The following is a 27,950-nucleotide window of genomic DNA, read 5'->3' on the forward strand; positions in this document are numbered from 1 at the left end:
GATGGTGTGTGCACATTCTTTTCCAGGGAATACAGCCCACTTTGCCCTCTCCTGCATCTGGTCCAGTTTGGGGCTCTTTTGTAATTTCTGCCCTTTAATTCATTTTTGATACATTGTAGAGGCTCTTCCATTCCTTACTCTTTTCTTTTTTAAAAAAAATAAAATTTACTTATTTATTTATTTATTTTTGGCTGCGTTGGGTCTTCATGGCTGCACACAGGCTTTCTCTAGTTGCAGCGAGCGGGGGCTGTTCTTCATTGTGGTGTGTGGGCTTCTCATTGCGGTGACTTCTCTTGTTGTGGAGCACGGGCTCTAGGCGCTTGGACTTCAGTAGTTGTGGCACACGAGCTTCAGTAGTTGTGGCTCACGGGCTCTAGAACACAGGCTCAGAAGTTGTGTCTCATGGGCTTAGTTGCTCCACAGCATGTGGGATCTTCCCAGACCAGGGCTCGAACCCGTGTCCCCTGCATCGGCAGGCGGATTCTCAACCACTGTACCACCAGGAAGTCCTATTCCTTACTCTTTTTACTCCATATCTTAGTCAGCTTGGGCCACTGTAACAAAAATGCCATAGACTGAGGGGCTTAAACAACAAATATTTATTTCTCACAGTTCTGGAGGCTGAAAGTCTAAGATCAGGGGCCAGTGTGCATGTTCTTGGAGAGGACCAGTTCGCGGTTTGCAGACTGCCATCCTCTTGCTGCATCGTCACTTGCATCCTCTGGGCTCTTCATCCCTTATAAGGGCCCTAATCCCACCATGGGGGCTCCACTGTCACGACCACATCTAAACCTAATTACCTTCCAAAACCCCCACCTCCAGTACAGTCACATCGGGGAGCAGGTCTCATCATATGAATTTGGTGGGGATGCAAACTAATCTACAGCACTCAGCTACCACCGCAAACTCAGAAGTGGTGGAAATGAAGGTGCTTCAGCCCCCAGGACAAATGGCAGAAAACAAAGAGGCAGTGGAGATGCCTTTTCAGAGGTAGATGGACGGAGGCTTTGATAAAACCTGGGATTGACACGTGTGTGTTGGGTGAATAGAAGCTGGTGCAGGAAAGCTGGAAAATCATACTTTTCTCTCCGCAGATCTTAGAGGCCCCATCATTTTTAAGTGGCCCACTTTTTAGAATCACAAAATTATGTGACTTCTGAATTTGGAACAATCTTCAAATTAAATTCCTCATTTTATTAATGAGAAAACCAGCTCAGAAGAGGTAGAGAACTTTAACACAGTCATCTATCCAATTATTATATTTATTATAGATAATTCCATTTTGCTAGTGAAAGTCAATTATATGTAAAAATATTTTTGCTTATTTATAAATTAGTAAATTTTGTCACTTGGACATTTTTCTTCACTGAGTGACCTTGTATTTCAAATATTAGCCTTTTAACCAAATATTCTCAGATTTACTATGAAAATATCTGCATTAACTTTGGAGCCATTATAGCACAATATAATTTGAGTTGTTTTCTTTTAGCAAACATCCCTTGGTGTTTATTAGAAGTAAGGTACCAGCATAGCATTTTAAAATGACTTCCTAACGTGCATCAATTCACAGAAATAGATAAGGAAATCAGATGGCATTACTCTGAAGTACGCTCTTAAAAACACTGGTGCACCCCAGCACCTAGAAGGGTACCTGTCACATAACAAATCTTCAGTAAACCTGCTCATGGCTCTTGGCTTACAGATGCCTGAACGACCAAGTGTGTCTCCTGCAGGTGAGTCCCAAAGGCGCATAGTTAGACCAGGAAAACAGGCACAAACTCTTGTCTTTTTGGAATGCTTAATTTAGGTCTATGGTTCGTCTTCAAAGGGATGGTCTTTGATGAGAAGAGGAATAGATAGAATCTGGTGGTGTCTTTTCTGCTGTTTCAGAACATACAGCAAGTATCATGCAGGGTTTGAATAATTTTAGAAGAAAATGTGATCAATACATCATCACTTTTCCTTCATTTCTTGTAACCTTTCCTTAGGCTTTTAAAATTCTCTATTGTAAATTTTTGTTCTTTAATTCCCCCTTCAAAAAAAAATTTCTTGCCGTTGGACCTCAGTAAATGGTAATAGAAATATAGGTCTAATAAAGCTGGTCCTCTTGAGTTCTCACCATAACAGCAGACCTGTGTCATAGTAATTGATGAATAACCCCACCCACTCAGTTTTTTGGTATGGAATAGAATTGAATATGAGCTTTTAATTTGGGAAGCTTGCTCTTTGAAAAATAATATTCACTTGGGATTAATTTTTTTTTTAGTTACTGGCCTAGCGGTATTGTTTTCTACTGAGAGTTTGCTATATCATTCCTCTTAACTGGGTATATGACCTATACAATGGTGAAAGAGGCATTTTCACCAGTCTAATAAGTTTCTCACATTGCTTTTCTGAGCTCAGATAATTTTAGACCTTTTTGAGAGAAAAAGGAAAATCCTGAGATTTTGGTAACTTAAAATGATTCTCATAGCTCCTCTGACCTGTATAATTTGGTTCATGAATGGATATGTACATTGTATTAATAATATTTACAATACCAGCTTCAACAGATGTGTTTGAAATAGAATAATTATAACTCCTTTTGCTGAGTCCCACTGTTTGTTGAGTACTCTGCTAGGGTGTGTTTAGCCATTTTTTCCCTTAACTGATCCCAAGGAGAACTCTTTTATGTGCTCGGTTATAGAAGAAGAAAATGGGCCTCAGGAAGTTTCAGTGATTTTTCCATTTGCACATTGCTAGTAACAAGGTCTGGGTTTTGAACCAAGCCATCTAAGTCTAGACTCTATGTCCTTAACTGTAACGCCTCTCACATAGGACAAAGACCCAAACATTTCTTCACTGATTCATAAACATCATATAGTAATTTAAGTGATACCTTTTATTGACATTTAAAATGAAAATTTTATTCATGTGTGTGTACTATTGCCTTGGCTTCTGTGTTATGGAATGTGTGTATTTGGTCAACCTTTCTCTGTGGTTTTTAGTTTCCTTTACAGATTCTGTGGGAAAAACATCACAGCTGTGTATCAGAGCCATTTTGTAATTATATATAAAAGCCATAAAATGATTTGAAAAGGAGTAAAATTATGGCTCCCTTATCAAGCCTAACATAGGTGTTTTTAGACCCTATATATCAAAGCATAAATTTAACATCACTTACTGTCATAGAAAATACCAGGGGCTTCCCTGGTGGCGCAGTAGTTAAGAATCCGCCTGCCAATGCTGGGGACACGGGTTTGAGCCCTGGTCTGGGAAGATCCCACATACTGTGGAACAACTAAGCCCGTGTGCCACAACTACTGAAGCCCATGCACCCAGAGCCTATGCTCCACAACAAAAGAAGCCACCACAATGAGAAGCCTGTGCACAGCAACGAAGACCCAACGCAGCCCAAAATAAATGTAAATAAAATAAATAAATGTAAAAAAGAAAATACCAGGAAGACACAAAGAGGACTGTCTTCAGTTGCTATAGGAACCACTGGCTCCTTAAAATTTTGAGTGGTTGAAATCACATCCATTATTTAGTCAGTTAAATATCCACACATATGATATACTATTGAACATTCAGCCTGAAACCACCAGCAGCCTCGAAAGCATACACCATCTCTTTTAACTCATATGATTTTGGATTACCTTTATTTAAAGTTAAAGATTTATTTTACATGGATGAAAGAGTAGGACATATCTAAGGGGATTCTGAGAGAAATTAATTAATGAATTTTACTCTGTGATATTACCTGTCTCAGTCAAAAAAGGTATAAACAGTTGGTGCTTTGAGGAGGATGTGCTAGGAGCAGCTGGAGTGTTCTCCTCCATTGCAATCTGAAGGCCTCTGGGCCAGGATGTGAAATTGTACTGTGAAAAGTGCAGGTCAGGATGGTTAATTTTGGAGGACAGAAGAGAAAGGCATCAACTACTAGCCTTAAGGACTGCTTGCTTTGGACCCAAGAACCACACATCCTGTAAGAACATTTGTTCTGTTTCTTTTCTCATATTAATCAAAAGGTTCATTGGTTTCTCTTGCCTCCAGGAATCTGCAGCTGTGTCACGAGAAGGGAAGGTGGAGAAAGCCCTGCTCTGGAATTCCCATGGTTGAGGGCTGAGAATACTAAACACTGTCTCTTCTGTCTCCTGTTAGTGATCCAGGCCTTGGAGTAAGGGTCCTGGAGAGTTTGGACACTGTTAGAATCTCTGTTTTTTTCCTCTTCTGTCTCTCCTTTTTGGAAGGGGAAGGGAAAAAATGGAAAATGTTTTAGCTAGGAAGTAAACATATCTGCTTTAGGTAACCTTGAAAGTTCTAGGAGATTTTCAGTCTGGTAATCTGGAATTATGTACCTAGAAAAGAGAGAGGGAAGAAACAAGACAATTTTTGATGGGTTTTGATTTCAAAAATGTCTTTAGGACCAGAGAAATGGAATGGAAAACAGAGCATGCCGCACATAGTCCTAGAGGAACCCAGTTTGGGATAAGGCCAGAGACCTCTGAGACAGGCACACGGTGGCAGTCAAGTGGTTCCTATAGAGGATGAACTTTGAAATCATAAAGCAGGTCGTTATTCTCTTCTGCATCTCTCCTACGTATAAAAAAGCCACCCTTCATTCCCTTTGTTCAAAGCAAAGGGAATTGGCTATTGTCCAAGTGTAAGAAAATTATGTTTGGACTTCCCTGGTAGCACAGTGGTTAAGAATCCACCTGCCAATGCAGGGGACATGGGCGCGAGCCCTGGTCCGGGAAGATCCCACATGCCGCAGAGCAATTAAGCCCATGCGCCACAACTACTGAGCCTGCGCTCTAGAGCCTGTGAGCCACTACTACTGAGCCCATGTGCTACAACTACTGAAGCCCGCATGCCTAGAGCCTGTGCTCTGCAGCAAGAGAAGCCACCGCAATGAGAAACCCGTGTACCGCAACGAAGAGTAGCCCCCGTTTGCTGCAACTAGAGAAACCCCGTGCGCAGCAGTGAGGATCCAACACAGCGAAAGATAGATAGATAGATAAATAAATAAATTTATATATTTTTTAAAAAGAAAATTATGTTTTTTCTGTTATAAGTAGTGATGTCCACTAAGCACAAAGGACAAGTGACAAACTGATGGAGTTTCTGTTTAATCCTGAAGGTTTAGAGGCTGATGATTGCTTTCATTCAAGAATAGTGTAGTATATACTTTCCATGTCTGGGTGTATGATTATTATAATAGTTATTCAAATGTTGCTACAGCTTGGGGCTGCTACCCCTGGCATATTGCTCCCCTTTTCCAAATTGTATTTTTTCTTCTACTGTGGTGGGATCTTTACCATATAGTGACTTGATGCTTTTGCAGGAGGTGAATGACACCTGGACAAAATGGTTCTTTGATTCCTATAGCTTTGGAGTATTTATAAGCCAGCAGCAAAACCATCTATTTTTCCTGGGGAAATTATGATGGTTAAAGTAGTCGTTCAAAAATACAAAAACGAGAGATTTCCTTCTAATTGCGTTTTAGAATTATTTTCTTTATTTATATTTTTTCTTTTCTTTTCTTTTTAAATACTGAATATAGTTCTCTGTGCTACACAGTAAGTCCTTGTTGGTTATCTATTTTATAGATAGTAGTGTGTATATATTCATCCCAAACTCCTATTTTTATTTTTATTACAGAAATTATAAATGTATACAGAGGTAGAGAGAATGATGTCATGAACTCAATATACCCAGCATTGGACTTCAAAACCAACAATATGTGACCAGTTACTTCCTCTGTGTGTCCACCTTCCCCTCCCCTGATGATTTTGAAGCAGTCTTAGTCATCATATGTAACTTGTAAATGTTTTCTAAAACAGGAGTTGGCAGACTTTTTCTGCGAAGGTCCAGATAGGAAATTTTGTAGGGCAGGGGGTCTTAGTTATAGCTCTTCATCTCTGCCATTGTAGCAGGAAAGCAGCCACAGACAACACAAAAATGGAATGAATGTGGCTGTTTTCCATACAGCTTTATGTATGAACACTGAAATTTGACTTTCATGTCATTTTCATTGTCACAAAATACTATTCTTCTTTTGATTTTTTTCAACCATTTAGGAAATGTAAAAAACATTCTGAGCTTGCGAGCTGTACAAAACAGGTAGCAGGATGGACTTAGCCTCAAACCCCTGCTCTAAAATATAAGAGCTCTTAAAAAAAAAAAATAGAATAATCACCGTGTATGCCCTGTGAAAACAGTCAGTGTTCATATATCCTTGGCTGTCTTGTAACTTTATTTCTTTTAGCAGTTTGTTTGATTTGTGATTGCAGTAAAGCTCACACTTTGCAATTGGGTGGTGAGTGTCTTAAGTCCTTTTTATCTTTAGCCTCCCTGTTCATTTCCCTCCATTTGTGATGGTTGTTATTGTTGTGGAAAGTGGGTTTGTCCTGTACAGTCCTCCCGTATTTTGAGTTTTGCTTATTGCCCTACGGTAGCATCATTTAACGTGTTCTTGTGACTGCTGTGTTTCTTGCAAATTATGTCTCCTTTTGTGATGTCGTCAGCCACTGATGGTCTATCATTCCTAGGGTCATTAATTCATTCAGGGTTGCAGAATGGTCCCATTCTCAGTCCTTCTTTGTTTAGTCACTAGAATACTTGTAAAAAGAAAAAAACCTCTCCCATTATCAACCATTTGGGTATCCTGGTATATAAATCGTAAAGGGAAGGTGGTATTGATACTTGATATTTTTGTCCTTTTAAGCAAATTGTCAAAAATAGTGAGGTAGTTCACTGGTAGTTCACAAGTGGCCAAAGGGGTTGTTTAGTATTATTGTCATTGATGTCATCATTGTCATCATCAACCTGTGGATTTAAACACATTTGATGAGTTTCGATCCATCGCACTTATTATCTTTATTGCTGCTCAGATCTTCCACCCCTAAACAGTGGGGCTTACCTGACCTGGGCCATCTCGATGGCTTTCTTGCTTTGTGGTGTAACCTTATGTTCCAGGCTTGTATTTTCCATCTTAATGACCTAGAATTGGCCGCTTCTCCAAGGAGCCCTGGTTCTTTTTCAGGGGGAACTGATAATTAGAAATTACAATCTGATCACAGAGGTGCGTATTCCTACTCGTTATTGTTTCTGGATCTTCCCATCCTATGGAGCTGGGATATATACGTATGCGCACATACACACATTTAAGAATAAAGCGTGTCCTGAGATCGTATTAACAATTCAAATTCAGAACTACAGGGCTTTTAACCTTTATCTTGTGCCTTTATCTTCTTTCAACTATGTTTTCAGAAAAGAGTTGTATGTTTTAAGGCATATTGATTGGGGAAAAGTGACATTCTTAGCCTTGTTTATGTTTAACTAGCTTTGTCTCTTAGATTATGGACAGCTCAGTAGGTTCTGCCATCTTCCTCATGGTCAAGTGCTGTTATCACAGTTTTGAAGTAAACAGGGTCAAGTCCTGGCCTTGCAAACCCAAACCTTTAACCCAACAGGAAATGTCAGTCAGCATCAGGCTCCTTAGTTTGACGTGGCTAGATTAGTCCCGTCAACAGATTTTAAGACAAAAGAACTTCTAATTTCATTGGTATTTCTTTTCTTTTTTTTTTTTTTTTGGTATTTCTAATTACTGCATTCATTATATATATCCTATATTATTTGGATGAAATTTTAAATAAAATTTGAACACAGGTTGTTAAATGTTATTATGTATTGCAAACACATATTGAACTATGTCTAAATATCAGAATGAGGTTCTAAATTTTCGTAATCAAATTTTTTACTTGAATATGCCTATAAGACTACCATATGTTCGAATAATATGTTACTTTGGCTATCTGTATACCCATTAGCCAGTTGAAGAATACGTGTTAATAGATATTTATAGTATGTGATAACATAAGTAAGAACTTCTGGTTCAGTGTTCCAAGTTGACAAATATTTGTGTTAGCTTGGTTATGGAATAGAAATGAAAGGTCAGTACCATCTTAGTTATTAAAATTAAAAAATACATGGGCTCCAGAAAGTAGATTTGTTGAGGTATTCAATTATTATTGGATTTAGATGACAGGAAATGTTTTAAACAAAAGTATTCCTGGCTCTGCTGATACTATTAGTGATCCCAGTGGTAAGAATTTCGACCGGTATCTTACAATGGGCATATTTGAAAGTGGGGTAAGACAGACTATTTTCTCTATTAAAGAAATGAAAGTGCGGTTTAATCCTCACCTGTATGGCTAAGGAGGGGCGAATGGCTCTGCTGTATCTTCTCCTGGCTGCTGCACTCAGAGCGGCTCCAAAATGGGATTAATTTGGTCCCAGTGCTGCTAACTGCCCAGACCTCAATTTCTTTCAATCATTTGCTCTGATTATTGCAAAACTCTTTCTGAAAGACTTGATATGTATCTTTTTTGCTGGCAAATTACTGCTCATTTAGAAGTCCTAGAGTTAGTCCACTGCAGAAATAAGGTTGGAAGTCTAATTTAAATAACTATCAGGGCTTTTTTTCAGGCTTGCTCAAATTGAAATGCATGCGTGTTTGAAGATGCTCTTGCTTTTCTAAAAAGCTGCATTTAACCCATTAAGATCATTTCCTTGCAGATATGGGCATTACGATTGTCTCATTAAGTTGACAAAAGATGGGTCAGCAGTTTCTTTAACACCTGGACACCTGGTGCCCTGCTCTGCCTGGAACGTGGGGTTTTGTCCTGAGGACTCGGAGCCTCTCTTACGGGGAACTCATATTCTAAAGAACAATTGCAGTCCCATCCTTGGTGATGCCTCATTGTCCTGATGTGATGCTACTAAGAACCAGCTCTCCAGTCCTTGTCAGGGCCGCCTCTTTCTAACTCTGTGAAAATTGAGAGAAAACTGCCTGACAAGGTGCTGTCTCTACCCAGTGGACATTTTCATCATTTTGTTTTGCGGGAATAACAGTCTCCCTGTAGTTTCCTCGCTGCTCAGGGGTACCCCAGGTTCTGAGCACATTGTCATGTCTGGTCCTCCCTGTCATGGGGAGAGGCAGACAGGGAGGGGGACTCGGCCCTTTCACATCGTCCAGCATCAGAGAAAATGGGCCAGCCACGGTTCCCTGCCTTCCCTTTTGAATTCTGACCTAAGGAAGAGTATCTGGGGACCAAAAGGCATCTTAAAAATCAGTCTGTTCAGTTACCCATTCAGTGCCTAAATCCCTTTCAGTATTACACAAGACAGAGGAGATATGGGGATATATGTATATGTATAGCTGATTCACTTTGTTATAAAGCAGAAACTGACACACCATTGTAAAGCAATTATACTCCAATAAAGATGTTTAAAAAATGGATATATATATATATATAAATATATATATATATATCCATTCTCTTTCAGATTCTTTTCCTTTATAGGTTATTACAAAATATTGAGTATAGTTCCTTCTGCTATACAATAGGTCCTTGTTGGTTATCTCTTTTTTATATAATAGTGTGTATATGTTACCCCCAAATTCCTAATTTCTCTCTCCCCCACCACCTTTCCCTTTTGGTAACATAAATTTGTTTTCCATGTCTGAGGGTCTGTTTCCGTTTTGTGAATAAGTTCATTTGTATCCTTTTCTTAGATTCCACATATAAGTGATATCATATGGTATTTGTCTTTCTCTGTCTGACTCACTTCACTCAGTATGATAATCTCTAGGTCCATCCGTGTTGCTGCAGGTAGCATTATTTCACTTTTTCTATGGCTGAGTAATATTCCATTGTATATATATGACACATCTTCGTAAACCAATCATCTTGGTGCACGTGATCTGAGAACTGGGCTAATACAGAACCGACAGGTGCTGTTGGACCTGATGAAACGTATTCAGCCTCAGGAAACAAGACCAGGATTAAAGTGTGAATGCCAGGATTTCAAAGGGAAAGAATGAATATGGCCCTCAGAAACGCATCTCTCTCTGGCGTTTGGGCACGTGATCTGTTCTTGTTTTAATCCTCCCCCCGTCCCTGTCCCCGTGGTCTTTGGTCCTTTCCTTGGGGCGCCCCCTTCTCTCCTGTCCTGTCACTTTCCATCTGGCACTGGCATCGCCCCTTCTTGCTCTGCGGGTGTCACTTCTTCCTCTTCCTTTTGTTCTCTCCGTCTCCCTGCCTCTCCCTCCCTCTCCCTCCCTCCTTCCACAGACTTTCCTGGTTTGTTCCTCTGCTCATCTCGTTCCCCTTACGTGTGGCCTCAGAGGCCGACAGTCTTCAGGCAGCTATTCTGCTCACGTTTTCCAAGTGGCATTTTCAACTTGCATGAAATTCCTGGTGATGCCACAAATTTAAATGAGATGAGTCAATCTGAGTAATTAATCTTATAGATATGTAAATATTGCCATGCGTCCCTAATTCTAGGTATACATTTTAGTAGTGCTACATGCTCTTCAGTTAAATTATCTTAAGCACACTTACTCTTACTTAGTTTGGTTTGTATTTTCCATTTTGGGGAATATCCACTTATGGATACTGAAGATGTGAGTCTTAAGGGGCATCCTTAAGGGTAAGCTGTGACGAAGTGAGAGAGTGGCAGGGACATATAAACACTACCAAATGTAAAATAGATAGCTCGTGGGAAGCTGCCGCATAGCACAGGGAGATCAGCTCGGTGCTTTGTGACCACCTAGAGGGGTGGGATAGGGAGGGTGGGAGGGAGGGTGACGCAAGAGGGAAGAGATATGGGAACATATGTATATGTATAACTGATTCACCTTGTTGTAAAGTAGAAACTAACACACCATTGTAAAACAGTTATACTGCAATAAAGATGTTAAAAAGAAAAAACAAAGCCTTGATCTTCCCTCCTTAAAAAAAAAAAGGGGGGGGGCATCCTTGCCTGATGTGAAGAGGTCAGAGTTAGACAGCATCTCATAGTATCATAAGGAATTTATCATTCTTCAAAATATTAAAAATGGAATTTATTTTAATTTAAAAGTGCTATCGAGTAAGAGAATAAATGAATTTTACTATAAAAGACATGCAGTACCACAGAAATATAAATATTCTTCTGAATATTTGATCTTTTACCCAAGATAAGCTGATTTTTTCCCACCTATTGTATTGGAAATATCAATAAGAAAAGGTCAGTGATATAAGCCAATTCCCTGTCCTGTTTGATCTGTTAGTAGTATTTAAAAGGAGTTGGAAAACAACTTGATTTTAGGAGCCATTTGAATTCCCATTAAAAAACACAATTTTTTTTTAAAGAAAGGTTTTATTTATTTATTTATTTATTATTAATTTTTTTGGCTGCGTTGGGTCTTTGTTGCTGCCCGCGGGCTTTCTCTAGTTGCAGGGAGCGGGGGCTACTCTTCCGTTGCGGTGTGCGGGCTTCTTATTGTGGTGGCTTCTCTTGTTGTGGAACATGGGCTCTAGGTATGTAGGCTTCAGCAGTTGGGGCACACGAGCTCAGGGCTCAGTAGTTGTGGCTCGCGGGCTTAGTTGCTTCACGGCACGTGGGATCTCCCTGGACCAGTGCTTGAACCCGTGTCCCCTGCATTGGCAGGCAGATTCTTAACCACTGTGCCACCAGAGAAATCAAAAAAACACAATTCTTATAAATAGATAATAACTCTCTATAGAGATTTTTAGGTTACTCATCCAAAATATAAATAATTTAAATGTGTAGCAATAGAGAACTACTTATATAAATAATGGCTACAGCCATACAGTAGAAAACATTAAAAAGCATGTTTTTGAAGTTATCTAATGCATGAAAAATTCTACAGATATCACAGGAAATTTAAATGAAGAGATCATATATATATATATATATATATATATATATATATAAAACCACTATTTCAAATTTTATTTAAATTAAAATGATCTGTAACAAAAAATAAACTAAACCTTGCCAACGCTTGTTCTTTTTCTTTTCTCTTTCTTTTTTTTGGTATAATTGCCATTCTACTGGGTATGAAGTGATATCTCATTGTGGTCTTGATTTGCATTTCCCTAATGGCTAATGATGTTGAGCATCTTTTCATGTGCCTATTGGTCATTTCTGTATCTTCTTTGGGGAAAATGTCTATTTCTTTTGCCCATTTTAAAATTGGATTGTTTGGTTTTTGTTGCTGTTGTTTTGCTGAGTTGTAGAACTTCTTTATGTATTCAGGATATTAATCCCTTATGAGATAAATTATTTGTAAATATTTTCTCCCATTCTGTTGGTTGTATTTTTACTCTCTTGATAGTGTCCTTTGATGCACAAAAGTTTTTATTTTGATGAAGTCAAGTTTACCTATTTTTTCTTTTGTTGCCTGTGATTTTGGCATTGTACTTAAGAAATCAGTTCCAAATCTAGGATTATAAAGATTTCCCCCTATGTTTTCTTCTGAGAGACTTATACTTTTAGCTCTTAATTTTAGGTATTTGATCATTTGATTTAATTTTGTATAAAATGAAAGGGTACAAGTTCATTGTTTTGCACATGGATGTCCAGTTTTACCAGCACCATTTGTTGAAAAAAGTATCATTTTCCCATTGAGTGGTCTTGGCACCCATGTCAAAAATCCACTCACCAGACATGTGAGGGTCTATTTCTGGGTTCTCTATCCTATTTCATTGGTCTATGCCTGTCCTTATGCCAGTACCACACTGTGTTTTGATTACAGTAGCTTTGTAGTAAGTTTTGAAGTTGAGAAGTGTGAGTCCTCCAACTTTGTTATTTTATTTTGGCTACAGTGATGGCTTTTGAATAGAACTGTTGCTAGACCATAAGACCTAAACTGGCCTTAAAGATTTGCTGTGTAACTCTGACAAATCAGTATTCATGACTATTGCGCATCTCTGCAAAGCCACAGGAGTTTTCAATATCCTGATATTTATTGTATTACTGTCCTATTGCTGCTGTAACAAGTTACCACAAACTTAGTGGCTTCATTATCTCACAGTTCTGGAGGTCAGAAGTCCTGAAATAAGGTGATGGCAGGGCTGCCTCCTTCTGGAAGCTGTAGAGGAGGATCTGTCCTTTGTTTCTGCAGCTTCCAGAAGCTTCTTTCATTTCGTGGCTCATGGTCCCTTCCTCAGTCTTCAGAGCACTTGCTTCTCTGGTCACATCTCCTTCTGCATCTGACCTTCCTACTTTCTCCTACCTCATCATTACATTGGGCCCACCTGGATAATCTAGCATAATCTTCCCATCTCTAGATCCTTATTTTTTTATTATTTTTTGGTGGTGCTAATATACCCTTTAATGGCAGAATGTGGTAATTATTGAATTAATTATTGCTAACATAGTTTTCAAATGAAAAAAAAATAGAAATGAAACAAATTAAATGTGACACAACCTGACCAAACACATGTCAAATTACAGTTTCAAGGTTATTTTACAAAATACCTCCATTTATACCATAGATCCTTATTTTAATCTCATCTGCAAATTCCCAGGTTCTGGTGACCAGGGAGTAGACATCTTTGGGGGCCGCTATTTTGCCTACTACGATTACAATGACTGGGCAGTGTTGCTGACCGAGGTGCACACAGATCCTCTAAAATATCCTTTTATTTTTCCCCGTTGGTCTCCCTTGTAAATAAAGATACGCTGTCCAGTTGTAAGAATCAGGTATAAGTCTGTTAATATAACAATCTCACATTTCTTTCCTACCTATGGAACTTTTTTCCACTGAGACTATTACTCCTAGAGTCAGCAAATATTAATTGAGCTCTATTCCCTGTGCACCCATGTCCACAAAATGAATACATCTGTTTCATGACCTTGAGGAACTTATAATCTACTAGAAGAGAAAGATGGTACCATAGTATAACCCACTTTTAAAATTTTTCTTTCTTTTTAATTTAATTTTTATTTTAGGGTATAGTTGATTTACAATGTTGTGTTAGTTTCAGATGTACAGCAAAGTGATTCAGTTATACATACATATATCCGTTATTTTTCAGATACTTTTCCCATATAGGTTTTTACAGAGTATTGAGTAGAGTTCCCTGTGCTATACAGTAGGTCCTTGTTGATTATCTATTTTATATATAGTAGTGTGTGTATGTTAATCCCAACCTCCTAATTTATCCCTCCCCTGACCTTTCCCCTTTAGTAACCATAAGTTTGTTTTCTATGTCTGCAAGTCTGTTTCAGTTTTATAAATAAGTTCATTTGTATTGTTTTTTAGATTCTACATATGAGTGATATGATATTTGTCTTTCTCTGTCTGACTTGCTTCACTTAGTATGATAATCTCTAGGTCCATCCATGTTGCTGCAAATGGCATTATTTTGATCTTTTTTATGGCTGAGTAGTATTCCATTGTATATATGTACCACATCTTCTTTATTCAGTCATGTGTCGATAGACATTTAGATTGCTTCCATGTCCTGGCTGTTGTATATAATGCTGCTATGATCATTGGGGAGCATGTATCTTTTCAAATTATGGTTTTCTCCAGGTATATGCCCAGGAGTGGGATTGCTGGATCATATGGTAACCCACTTTTATAGATTATATTTCCTAAATAGCTTTAGAATCCCTCCCTTCCTGTCTCTCATCCCTCCTTTTGTCATGTGTTACTATGATTTTTTTCAGAAAATACAGCCAGTTTCCTTGACATCAGTTGGGCTCCCACACTCCTTGCGTTGGGCCATTACTGTACCCACAGATGTGCTCACATCACCCTTTTGCCAAAAATCCTGGTGTTCTTGGCATCAGGATAAACTGTAACCCTCCACAGGTCCTATTCCTGGGTGTGGGCTCTACCATTCCAGCCTCATCACCTGCCATTCCAGGAGCACTTTATGTTCTAGTGGAATAGAATAAACCTACCGCCCCACAGTTCAGCTGTCTTGGCTGTTGACTTTTACAGAGCTCTTCTCACTTACTGGCTCCATTTTTCCTCCTTCATGGCCCGAGAAAGTCCTGTGCGTCCCCAGTTCTGGCCTCAAGTCATACTTTCTAGAAAGTCAACCCTCACCCCCCTCGCTGGTGAGGAGGCTCTTTTTCTTGGGTTTACTGTGTCCAGCAGTTCCTTGGTCTGTAGTGTAATTAGTGCCTTACCTGTCTGTTTTTTCTAACCAGACTATGGATTCAATTAGGTAAGGGATGGTTCTCTTAACCCCATGCTCCCTGTATATGTAGAGTGCCTGCCTCATAAAAGATTTTTACTAAGTGTGGGTTGAATGAATGCTTGGATCCACATACATGTGAATGATGTAATAGAAAATACCTGCAGATTGAAGCAAGATTTATGATAGTATATGGATTCTAAGCTAAAATGATTGCTAGCTAGCACTTGTTTTCTCCTTTCTATATACTGTTTCTCTTGAAGAAGCTGAATCTAACTTTCTGTGTGATTAAATACATGGGCTTAAAAAAAAGTCCCATTCCTGAGAGTTCATGTGACTCACTGGAGTTCTGTAAAGCTGTTAGTTTGAAGCTGCTTATTTTAAAGGATAAATTTGTGGCATGAAGTCAACAGCCATGAAGTAAAGCTCCTCTCAACATATATATGAATCCAACACAGAGGTTTTCTTAAACTTGACTGCCCTCAGTACAGCCTTGAATATTTGTGAGGGATCCATAAGGGCATACTTTAAAATTCTTTTGAATAAACATTCTTTTGAGACAGGCTTATTTCATTAGGACAAATATTACAAGACGACTATAGAAGCATATTCTTACAAGATTCATGCCGCAAGTAAGTAAATAAATAAGTAGATAGCCCTTTTTTTTGTCATTGTTAATAAACAAAACATAATTATAAATGTGAAGTATGCCTTTCTTCAGGGCTCTTTTTTTCAAAACGAGATTAGATTTTTTTTTCAGTCTGAAAAAGACAAACTTAATTTTGTAGAGTAGTAGGTCTAAGGTTACTCCTACTGGTAGAATTTAATTATTTATTAATTTATTTGGGGTAGAGGATGGGAGACAATGTATGCAATACAGAGAGAAATACTTGCTTCTGTTGTATTAATTAATAATGCTGGATTGATGTTGTTTTGTTTTGTTTAACTTCTCAGTGCCCTTTGTCAGACCAAATTGAGGAGATTTAGTAATAAAAAAGACAGATAGGATATATAAGGTATATATTTAATGTCACATTCAGATCTATGACTCTTTAAGCTATTAACAAGGCTGTTTTGACAGCTAGTACTAAAGATGGTGGGAACTGTTCTTCCGCGTCCCCGACGTTTCCTTCACTGTGGCAGGAACTGTACTGGCGCAGCACCGGGATGCCCTGTCTCTGTCTACGCGGCTGCTGGACAGGAAGCCGGGAGCACGCCCGGCCCAGCCTCTCCTTTGGGAGCTCACTCCCCTCAGCAGACCTTCCTCCATCTGCGAGTTTGCCAGCAGCACCCCCACGTGGGGGGCAGGGGAGGGTGTGGTTTTTGCAGTGTGGCCTGTGGCTGGGTGGGTGAGTCTAATTCCGTGCTTCAGTTCTAGCAAGCCGATGGTTACCGCGCGTCGGCCGTGTTCTGCGTATTCTGCAGGGCCAGGTCCAAGAGTGCTAAACGAGGTGTTGGACAGCCTGTCCGCCTTTCTATGAGGTGTTGGACAGCCTGTCCGCCTTTCTTCTTCTTTTTTTTTTGTGGTACGCGGGCCTCGCACCGCTGCGGCCTCTCCGGCTGCGGAGCACAGGCTCCGGACGCACAGGCCCCGCGGCCATGGCTCACGGGCCCAGCCGCTCCGCAGCATGTGGGATCCTCCCGGACCGGGGCACGAACCCGCGCCCCCCGCATCGGCAGGCGGACTCCCAACCACTGCGCCACCAGGGAAGCCCCCGCCTTTCTTCTTGAACTCATCCCTCAGCTGGTCCAGAATCCGGGCAGGGACTTGTGGTCCCGATCATTAGGCAAGTGTCCTTGCTCATGTATATCTTTAAATTCTCACAACTGCCCTGACAGCTGTATTGTCCCCTTACAGATGAGGAAAGGGGGGCCCCAGGAGCATAAATCACTCTGACGTTAGGTTTGGCACCCTGGTCCACCTACTCCCAAACTCATGTCCGTTAGGACATACTGACAAAGAAAATATCACAGCAAAAGCTTCTAAAAGGCTTTGCATAATATAAATCACTGAGTTCTACAGGTGAGTTTTATTATTGGTAGCCTGGTGTGTTCATACCTATAAACACAAACATTTTCGTACGGTCTGCGAGTCCCTGAATGCACAGGTGTGCGCCCACCTTCCCAGTTCCACTGGCTGCCTTGATGTCCTCCAAAGCTTTCGGCTCTTTCTAACCATCCTGGGCCTCCTGTTCTCTCTCCTCGGACCGGGGCGCTCCTTTTCTTCCTCCCCTTTGCCTGGCAGTTCCTACTTACCCTTCAGATCTCAGCTCCAATGTCACTTCCTCAAAACGGCACCATATCTAAAGACGGCCTCATTGTGATTTCTGCCAGAACCTGCCCTGGCCGTCATTGGTGATCATGTATCCATTTCAAGCCTATGTTCCCCAGCAACTGAAGCGCTACTGTGAACACCGGGGCCACTTTTCTGTTGTCCACTGTCGTGAGCCTAGTGTCCTAACACAGTGACAGCACATGGATGGCACCCAGCATGGTTGCTGGGTGAATAATTGGACATAATGCTTGGTGTCATGCATTTGCCTTAAGGTCTTTGCCCATTGTTTTCTCCTTAATACTTGCAAATAACATGTTAAGATGGCCTCTTTCCTGATAATTGTAAGAAAAAAAAAAAAAGGACTGAAATCTATAGGCTTTCTTGAGGCTTTAAACTGTGGGAAGCATAGAATGGATTTCCAAGTGTGCGTAACTAAGGACTTAATTAAGGTCTCCAGGATAGTGTAAGACAACACGGTTCCAGTGGTGGAACCTACTTTGTGTGGTCCTGGGCTGTGGGATGTGCAAAGGAACTTCTCTCCTAGCATTTCAGTGTCAGGTAATATTAAGCACCTACTTCTGCTTGGTTTTGATAGCTCCAGGAAGAAAATCCTAAAGCTGAGACTAGTCCTTCAGAACTTATGCTACTACCTACTTACATCTTTAATATAGTTCTTTTTTTTTTTTTTTTTTTTGGCGGTATGCGGGCCTCTCACTGTTGTGGCCTCTCCCGTTGCGGAGCACAGGCTCCGGACGCGCAGGCCTGGTGGCCATGGCTCACGGGCTTAGTTGCTCCGCGGCATGTGGGATCTTCCCGGACCAGGGCACGAACCCGTGTCTCCTGCATCGGCAGGCGGATTCTCAACCACTGCGCCACCAGGGAAGCCCTTTAATATAGTTCTTGATAAGTTGTTTATCAGTTCATGTATAAAATGAGGTCAGTCATAGGGTAGTGTGCGAATTAATTTTGTTTCCTAGCCAAGTATGAAAAAAAAAGATTAAGTATTACAAAAAGACTAAATGTTGATAGTTTGGGAGCAAAATGAAGAATTTTTCCATGTGCTTTTTCCTCTCCTCCTGTTGAAGCAGAATAACATAATGAACATTTTAAAGGGGCAAAACCAAAGACATTTCTGCAGACTTAATTTTGCATGCCTCAAATCCTGAAAGTGTTGATCGGGGCAGAATTTCCGTTTCTGGGCACCTGTTTTCCTGGAACAACTGCCATGGGTAATAAACCGTGGAACCAAGATCTGTAAGGAGGTAACATCAGTAACATCCATTCCGTGCCTTCACATGTCTTCCTGGTTCCATATGACAGCTGATATTGTTTCTTTCTGCTCTCCTCATCCCCACGTTTACAGGGCATTGATGTACGGGATGCTCCTCTGAAGGAAATAAAGGTGACTAGTGCCCGGCGATTCATAGCATCGTTTAACGTCATGAATACAACCAAACGAGATGCTGGAAAATACCGCTGCATGATTCGAACCGATGGAGGAGTTGGCCTATCCAACTATGCAGAATTGGTAGTTAAAGGTATTTAATGTTATTTTTATACCGCCAAATAGTCTGTTAAGAGACATGTGGGATGGTTGTGAGTTCATGGTTTGTTGAAAGCTCAGACTTATCCTCGTCTGTTTCTGAACAGTAGTTTGGTGATAGGCTGTACGGATGGATTACATTTTAAGTACAAATTTTGCACCTGAGCAGTAGTTTTGAAAAATGTATTTTATTTATGTTTGTTCAGTTGCATACAAAGCAATGAATGTGCTCTGGGCAAGTTCTTCTGCCAACTCTGTGTACAGAGATTACAACCCTATAAATTTATTTTTAAGGAATAAAATTTTTTTGCTGGTAGAAAATCACTTAAAATGCAAATATTCCCCAGCCATGGTGTCTATGATAGCAGGGTGGTTAATAAAATGAAGCAGTGTCAGTATAAAAATGTGCCGTCATATCATACAAGCCACATTGATAGTAGTGGGTTAACATTCATAATGTTGCTGTTAGGTTCTATTACTATATTTTGCATGACTGAAAAATTGAGTTATTATATTCAGGAAGGTGGGAGATGAGTAAAAATAAGGGGGGGGATAAATTTCCTTTGGCTGGTTTGATGTTTTTTGTGTGTGCATGGACTTAGGAGTTTATAGTATTAAACTGGTAAGGCAATTTTTGGTCCCAGACAGAATTAGGACTTTTAGATATACCATGAGGCATTTTTATACCTTGTAGCAAGCCATTGCTGCTTCCTCCTAGGGGAAGAGAATGATGCCTGCTTTTTACATGTTCTCCCCTGCATTTATTAAATGGGGAACATAAAATGGGTCTCTTTTGGATGGACTATTCCTTTTGTCAGCAAATTTCTCTATGTCAGCAGTTTTATAGACTGCAGGGTTCAAACCCCAGAGCTAGCTGTGTGGGCGTGGTCCTATGGCTTACCCTCTCAGTGCTTCTGTTTCCTCATGTTTAAAATAGACATAGTAATGTGACCGACCCTAAAGGGCCATCAGGAGGACCATATGCAAAAGGTATGTGAATGGCACTTAGAACAGGAGACCTAATAGGCAGCCGGCACCTGTTCAGGCCATGATGGGGCATGGAATGGCTCTTGTTCTCCGTTCTAGTCCATCAGTGGTCCTCATCTGAGAATGCATGGCTGAACCCCCCTTCCAAATAAAAGAAAATATAAATACAAATACCTGCCCACCTATTCTCTACCACCATTACCACACCCATGTTGAATCAGAATCTCTGGGACCAGAGCCTCTGCCATAAAATCTATAGGTAATCTGGGCAGATGCTACTGCTGTGAAATCAGCCCTGCCAACGTTAGTCACTCCTGGCTTGCGGGGAGCCTGCCCCCAAGCACTGTTTATCTGCAGCAGTGGCTAATGGTCTGTGGAAGGAAGCCAGGAGAAGCACACCCTGCAATATCTGCTCACGTGGTCTAATTTGCCACACCAGAGCCCTGTGATTTTGGGTTTGTAGTGAAACTGTAGCCCGTCTGGCTAGTTTCCGAGTTTAGGTTTTACCTGTAAGAAAACTAAAACTCTGCATAGATGTGCACACCCTCCCCTGCAGAAGGCTCTCGGGGAAGTGAGGGGTTTCCTTGTGGAAAATGGACACCATTTGCCAACAAATCCAGCAGAACGGCCGCCTCGCTGTTGCCACGGCTCAGTTCTTTATTGTCATCACTGTTACTTAATTTTCATCTTGGTCCCGTTCTTTGTGACTGTTCTGTTTTCTGATTTCTGGTTGCTACATTGCTTCACTGTGCCCGTGCCCTGTGAGGTGTGGTGCTTTGTAATCAGTATGATAGAAATCTAGTCGCCTCTTTAAAAACTGCCTCTGTGGGAAAGTTAATTTGTTGGGAGTTATAAGCAAGTCAGAAATTTCTAGTCTGCCACAACACACGTAAGCACAGAGGCTGAGTGGGTCCTTACTCACATTTCTGCTGCACATTTTCCTGCCTTACGACAGCGTGGAGGGATCTTGGGTCACGGTGATAAAATGTCCGGGCACCTTTTGCCTCTCTGCACACTGCCACAGCTGGTGACAATTGGCTTGCAGATATGGCTCAAATCTGGAGTTTGACTTTTCCTCCATTTATAATTTTTATAGCCATATTTGGCATGTATTTGATTTTTCAAAATGAGATAACATGCTGGATTCTACTAATTAAATAAAGCATTGCGTTGACACAATTACTTTAAAATATATAATGGCATGTTTAGGCCACCTGTGTGATTGAACACTTTTTATATGCACGTGTTTAGAGTGCTAATTTTTTTAAAATGGGAAAAACTTAAGTCCAAAGAGTTTATATCTTCCTTAAGGTCATTCTCTGATTTGGTGCTGGCCCACAAATGAAGCCCAGGTCATTTTAAACTATCATTCTTGTCTGTTTTATGTCTCCCACTGCTTTTGGTAATCAAAGAGATAAAAATATTTCATGTAATCTCCACAATTCATGTATATATGCATATATGCCAATATCATATTTAATATTAGGAGACATATATTAGGAATTCATATATGTGTATCAATTAGATATATGTATATGATATGTATCTATTGGTATATAAATTCTTTCTTTGCTGGCTTGATTTAGAACTACCTTTATTATGCCCTTTCACTTGGATTAAATATTTTAAATTGCTTTTTATCACTTAGTATAGATTCAGTTCCTTCCTTCTTTCCCTTTGAGAAACTTTATTCAAAATTTAAATAGTGAGATTGCTTCAAGATGGCGGAGTAGAAGGATGTGCTCTCACTACCTCTTCCAAGAGCACCTGAATCACAACTAACTGCTGAACAATCATCAACAGGAAGACAATGGAGTTCACCAAAAAAGGTACCCCACATCCAAAGACGAAGGAGAAGCCACAATGAGACGGTAGGAGGGGCGCAATCACAATAAAATCAAATAGCATAACTGCTGGGTGGGTGACTCACAAACTGGAGAACACTTATACCACAGAAGTCCACCCACTGGAGTGAAGGTTCTGAGCCCCACGTCAGGCTTCCGAACCTGGGGCTCCGGCAACAGGAGGAGGAATTCCTAGAGGATCAGACTTTGAAGGCTAGCAGGATTTGATTGCAGGACTTCGACAGTACTGGGGGAAACAGAGACTCCATTCTTGGAGGGCACACACAAAGTAGTGTGTGCCTCAGGACCCAGGGGAAGGAGCAGTGACCCCATAGGAGACTGAACCAGACCTACCTGCTAGTGTTGGAGGGTCTCCTGCAGAGGCGGGGGTTGGCTGTGTCTCGCGGTGAGGACAAGGACACTGGCGGCAGAAGTTCTGGGAAGTACTCCTTGGCGTGAGAACCTCCCAGGGTCCACCATTGGTCCCACCAGAGAGCCGGGTAGGCTCCAGTGTTTGGTCGCCTCAGGACAAGCAAACAACAGGGAGGGAACCCAGCCCCACCCATCAGCAGACAAGCAGATTAAAGTTTTACTGAGCTCTGCCCACCAGAGCAACAGCCAGCTCTACCCACCACCAGTCCCTCCCATCAGGAAACTTGCACAAGCCTCTCAGATAGCCTCATCCACCAGAGGGCAGACGGCAGAAGCAAGAAGAACTACAATCCTGCAGCCTGTGGGACAAAAACCACATTCACAGAAAGATAGACAAGATGAAAAGTCTATGTACCAGATGAAGGAACAAGATAAAACCCCAGAAAAACAACTAAATGGAGATAGGCAGCCTTCCAGAAAAAGAATTCAGAATAACGATAGTGAAGATGCTCCAGGAGCTCGGAAAAAGAGTGGAGGCAAAGATCAAGAAGATGCAAGAAATATTTAACAAAGACCTAGAAGAATTAAAGAACAAACAAACAGAGATGAAAAATACAATAACTGAAATGAAGAATACACTAGAATGAATCAATAGCAGAATAAATGAGTCAGAAGAACAGATAAGGGACCTGGAAGACAAAATGGTGGAATTCACTGCTGTGGAACACGGTAAAGAAAAAAGAATAAAAAGAAATGAAGACAGCCTAAGACACCTCTGGGGCAACATTAAACGCAACAACATTCCCATTATAGGGGGTCCCAGAAGGAGAAGAGAGAGAGAAAGGACCAGAGAAAATATTTGAAGAGATTATAGTTGAAAACTTCCCTAACATGGGAAAGGAAATAGCCAGCCAAGTTCAGGAAGCGCAGAGAGTCCCAGGCAGGAGAAACACACCGAGACACAGTTATAAAATTGGCAAAAATTAAAGACAAGGAAAAATTATTGACAGCAGCAAGGGAAAAAAACAAATAACATACAAGGAACTCCCATAAGGTTAACAGCTGATTTCTCAGCACAACCTCTACAAGCCAGAAGGGAGTGGCATGACATATTTAAAGTGATGAAAGGGAAGAACCTACAATGAAGATTACTCTACCCAGCAAGGATCTCATTCAGATTCAATGGAGAAATCAAAAGCTGTACAGATAAGCAAAAACAAAAACTAAGAGAATTCAGCACCACCAAACCAGCTCTACAACAGATTCTAAAGGAACTTCTCTAAGTGGGAAACACAAGAGAAGCAAAGGACCTACAAAAACAAACCCAAAATATTTAAGAAAATGATAATAGGAACATACATATAGATAATTACCTTAAACATGAATGGATTAAATGCTCCAACCAAATGACACAGGCTTGCTGAATGGATACAAAAACAAGACCCATATATATGCTGTCTACAAGAGACCCACTTCAGACCTAGGGATATATACAGACTGAAAGTGAGGGGATGGAAAAAGATATTCCATGCAAATGGAAATCAAAAGAAAGCTGGAGTAACAATATTTATATCAGATAAAATAGACTTTAAAATAAAGAATGTTACAGGAGACAAGGAAGGACACTATATAATGATCAAGGGATCAATCCAAGAAGAAGATATAACAATTATAAATATATATGCACCCAACATAGGAGCACCTCAGTACATAAGGCAACTACTAACAGCTATAAAAGAGGATATCAACAGTAATGCAATAATAGTGGGGGACTTTAACACCTCACTTATACCAATGGACAGATCATCCAAACAGAAAATTAATAAGGAAACACAAGTTTTAAATGATGCAATAGACCAGGTAGATTTAATTGATATTTAATTAAATATTCCATTCAAAAACAGCAGATTATACTTTCTTCTCAAGTGCTCATGGAACATTCTCCAGGATAGATCACATCTTGGGTTGCAGATCAAGCCTTGGTAAATTTAAGAAAATTGAAATCATATCAAGCATCTTTTCTGACCACAGTGCTATGAGATTAGAAACCAATTACAGGGAAAAAAAATGTAAAAAAACACAAACACATGGAGGATAAACAATACGTTACTAAATAACCAAGTTATTATAAGTAACAAGTTACAGTAATCCAGACAGTATGATACTGGCACAAAAACAGAAATATAGATCAATGGAACAGGATAGAAGGCCCAGAGATAAACCCATGCACTTATGGTCACCTTATCTTTGATAAAGGAGTCAAGAGTATACAATGGAGAAAAGACAGCCTCTTCAATAAGTGGTGCTGGGAAAACTGGACAGCTACATGTAAAAGAATGAAATTAGAACGCTCCCTAACACCATACACAAAAATAAACTCAAAATGGATTAAAGACCTAAATGTAAGGCCAGACACTACAAAACTCTTAGAGGAAAACATAGGAAGAACACTTTTTGACGTAAGTCACAGCACAATCTTTTTTGATACACTTCCTAGAGTAATGGAAATAAAAACAAAAATAAACAAATGGGACCTAATGAAACTTGAAAGCTTTCGCACTGCAGAGGAAACCATAAATAAGACAAAAAGACAATCCTCAGAATGGGAGAAAATATTTGCAAACTAAGCAACTGACAGAGGATTAATCTCCAAAATATGCAAGCAGCTCATGCAGCTCAATATCAAAAAAACAAACAACCCAGTCCAAAACTGGGCAGAAGACCTAAATAGACATTTCTCCAAAGAAGACATACAGGTGGCCAAGAAGCACATGAAAAGCTGCTCAACATCATTTATTATTAGGGAGATGCAAATCAAAACTACAATGAGGTATCACCTCATACCAGTTAGAATGGGTATCATCAGAAAATCTACAAACAATAAATACTGGAGAGGGTGTGGAGAAAAGGGAACCCTTTTGAACTGTTGGTGGGAATGTAAATTGGTACAGCCACTATGGAGAACACTATGGAAGTTCCTTAAAAAACGAAAAATAGAATTACTAAAAATAGAATTACTAAAACTAAAAATAGAATTACCATATGACCCAGCAATCCCACTCCTGGGCATATACCCTGAGAAAACCATAATTTAAAAAGAGTCATGTACCCCAATGTTCACTGCAGCTCTATTTACAATAGCCAGGACATGGAAGCAACCTAAGTGTCCATCGACAGATGAATGGTTAAAGAAGATGTGGCACATATATACAATGGAATGTTACGCAGCCATAAAAAGGAACAAAATTGGGTCATTTGTAGAGATGTGAATGGAACTAGAGCCTGTCATACAGAGTGAAGTTAAGTCAGAGAGAAAAACAAATATCGTATATTATCGCATATATGTGGAACCTAGAAAAATGGTACAGATGACCCAGTTTGCAGGGCAGAAATAGAGACACAGGTGTAGAGAACAAACGTATGGATACCAAGGGGGGAAAGTGGCGGGGTGGTGGTGGTGGTGGTGGTGGGATGAACTGGGAGATTGGGATGGACATGTATACACTAATATGTATAAGGTGGATAACTAATAAAAACCTGGTGTATAAAAAAATAAATAAAATTCAAAAAAAAATTAGTCTTATTCTTGTACAGATTCTTTCAGCAACCCCAAAGTCCTTTTGAATGACTGTCTCAATGATTTCCAAATTCTAGTTGAATCTTTCATTCGATTTAACATATTTGGTACTCTTCTTAATGGGGAACTAACAGAGAAAATAGTCTCGGGACAAATAAGCGTTAAAGTCCTATCTATTCTAGGATACCAGTGGCAACGTCCTAAATGAATTGTGTGCTCACTAACCTTTGTGGCTTTGCCCGGAGTTATATTTTGAATGGCAGTTCAGGAACCCTTGCTAGCATCTGCAACTTCAAAGTAATTAACTGCTCTTTCAGCCTGCCTATGTAAATGTCTTAGGATATACTATGAAAGGCCCATTTCATGTCTTGGTTCAAGGAATCTCCTAATTATATAAATTGATGTTAAATCATTATGAGTTGAATCAAAACTATCTAAAGAAACGAAGAGCTAGCACAAAGTTGTAGTGTATAAATAATAGGAACAATATTTTAGTAAATTTGCGCTAAATTTATGGTCCCCCAAATAAAATCCATCTTTTAAGTGTCTTATTTAGACTCAGTCTCATGAGATTTCCCCAGCTATTTAAAAAGTCAGTATGACTTACCACACCTTGAATATGTTAAAGAACGAAGATGCCCCAACCCAACAAAAGGAACTTGTGGTGCTGGTTTCTTGTTGGTCTAGGGATCTACCTGGTATCATCTTAGGGGCCAACCTCAGATGGGACCAGCCGTCGTGAGGTCCCCATCAGCAGGAAACATGACAGGGAGCAACGCGTTATGTCTGCTATGGAGCAGACAGGTGCATATGCCAGTAAAAGAATAGCAGGCTTTATTTTACATGCATTTGTGAGAGCTAAATGAGGAGCTAAAAACAAAAACACACCAAAAGGCCCAATCCACCTGCAGAAACATCCTTGAAAAAAATCACTAGGACTTAACATTTTCTCGGATGGAGATTCATTAAATAGAAACACATTATTTCGTAGTTATCTCCTTCCCTAATGTCATGTGTGGTGCCACTCACAGTGACACTGGCACATGGAATGCCTTTATTTGGTGCCTGGAGAGCCCTTCAGCTGGCACCTGATATACTGTTGAAAACAGGATTGCCTCTCTCTCCTGTCTCAGACAAAGATCCAGAAAAAGTCAGTCTCAGGTTTTCAACAATGGGAGAGACCTTCCTGGGTTGTAAAGAGTGTTTGCCATTGATTGCTTAGAGTTTTATCAAGCTGGGCATGACTTGTGCTTTGCTTTAGAGCTTTTCTTTCTATTCACTGCTTTAATAAGACTCATTACTGCAAGATCCCTGAACAGTGGTGGTGCTGGACTTTATCATCCTAAGTGCTCACTGTTCCTGGAGAAGAACGAGTCCATTGGGATAGCTTTTGGGGGGAAACCAGTCATCCTGGAAATGCATTTATGATGAGATAAACTATAATTTCATCCGTGTTTTTCAAGTGATGATATCTTTGGAATACAAATATAAGGAGACTGAATTTAATGATATAACTAATAACTTGGGTGATTTTGAAGACACTCGGGGGTTCTTTTTTTTTTTTACTCTTGACAACGGAGAGACTTCTAGAGCTTAATTACTACCACTTGAGAGAGTTTTCACAAGTTACTTTTAACGCAGAAAAATCCTTTGGTGCCTATGTAGCTGTTCGAGAAAAATGAATTGCGTCCTAAAACAAACTGGGGATGTACCTACCTGAGCAGGCTTCGGTTTTAACGATGGCTTATTTCACAGAAGTGAACACTATGCAAACCTCCCTCAGTATGCTTTTTCGTATTAACCTGAGCAAAACCATTCTCATCAGTTCATTGCTGAAATGTTAATGTCTTCCCTGTTTTAGTAATTGATGTGCATTTAGCTCTCCTCAAGTGTCTGAAGGATGGCCTCCGGTTTGCCTTTCAGAGCCCCCCGTCCCCATTGCCCCCCCTCAGCTGGCCTCCGTGGGGGCCACCTACCTGTGGATCCAACTCAACGCCAACTCCATCAATGGCGATGGGCCCATCGTGGCCCGGGAGGTGGAATACTGCACCGCCAGCGGGAGCTGGAGCGACCGGCAGCCAGTGGACTCCACGAGCTACAAGATCGGGCACCTCGACCCGGACACAGAGTATGAGATCAGCGTGCTTCTCACCCGGCCAGGGGAGGGCGGCACCGGTTCTCCTGGGCCCGCTCTCAGAACCAGAACCAAGTGTGCTGGTGAGTCTGGGGATGCTGGGACCGCTTGTCAGTGTCTTCTGAGTTTTGACCTGTAACCTCTGTGCAGGTGGCTCACGCTTCCCTCAGCTCTGCTGGGACCCTGTCTGGGTACAGAAGGTCCCTTCACCTGTGGACAGCAACCCAA

General features: G+C 40.4%; 1 protein-coding gene across 4 annotated transcripts in view; it reads left to right on the plus strand.

The window, feature by feature from the left end:
- The window catches only part of PTPRM (protein tyrosine phosphatase receptor type M), a 760,161-nt gene that overhangs the window by 317,646 nt on the left and 414,565 nt on the right, over positions 1-27,950 (plus strand). For all 4 annotated transcript variants that reach the window (XM_059041256.2, XM_059041252.2, XM_059041253.2 and 1 more), the window contains exons 6-7: positions 18,629-18,803; positions 27,512-27,805. In XM_059041256.2, coding sequence (XP_058897239.1) covers positions 18,629-18,803; positions 27,512-27,805 — 469 coding nt within the window. The remainder of the gene's footprint in view (positions 1-18,628; positions 18,804-27,511; positions 27,806-27,950) is intronic.

Source organism: Kogia breviceps, chromosome 15, assembly GCF_026419965.1.
Source record: "Kogia breviceps isolate mKogBre1 chromosome 15, mKogBre1 haplotype 1, whole genome shotgun sequence".
In the NCBI taxonomy this organism is placed as follows: Eukaryota; Metazoa; Chordata; class Mammalia; order Artiodactyla; family Physeteridae; genus Kogia; species Kogia breviceps.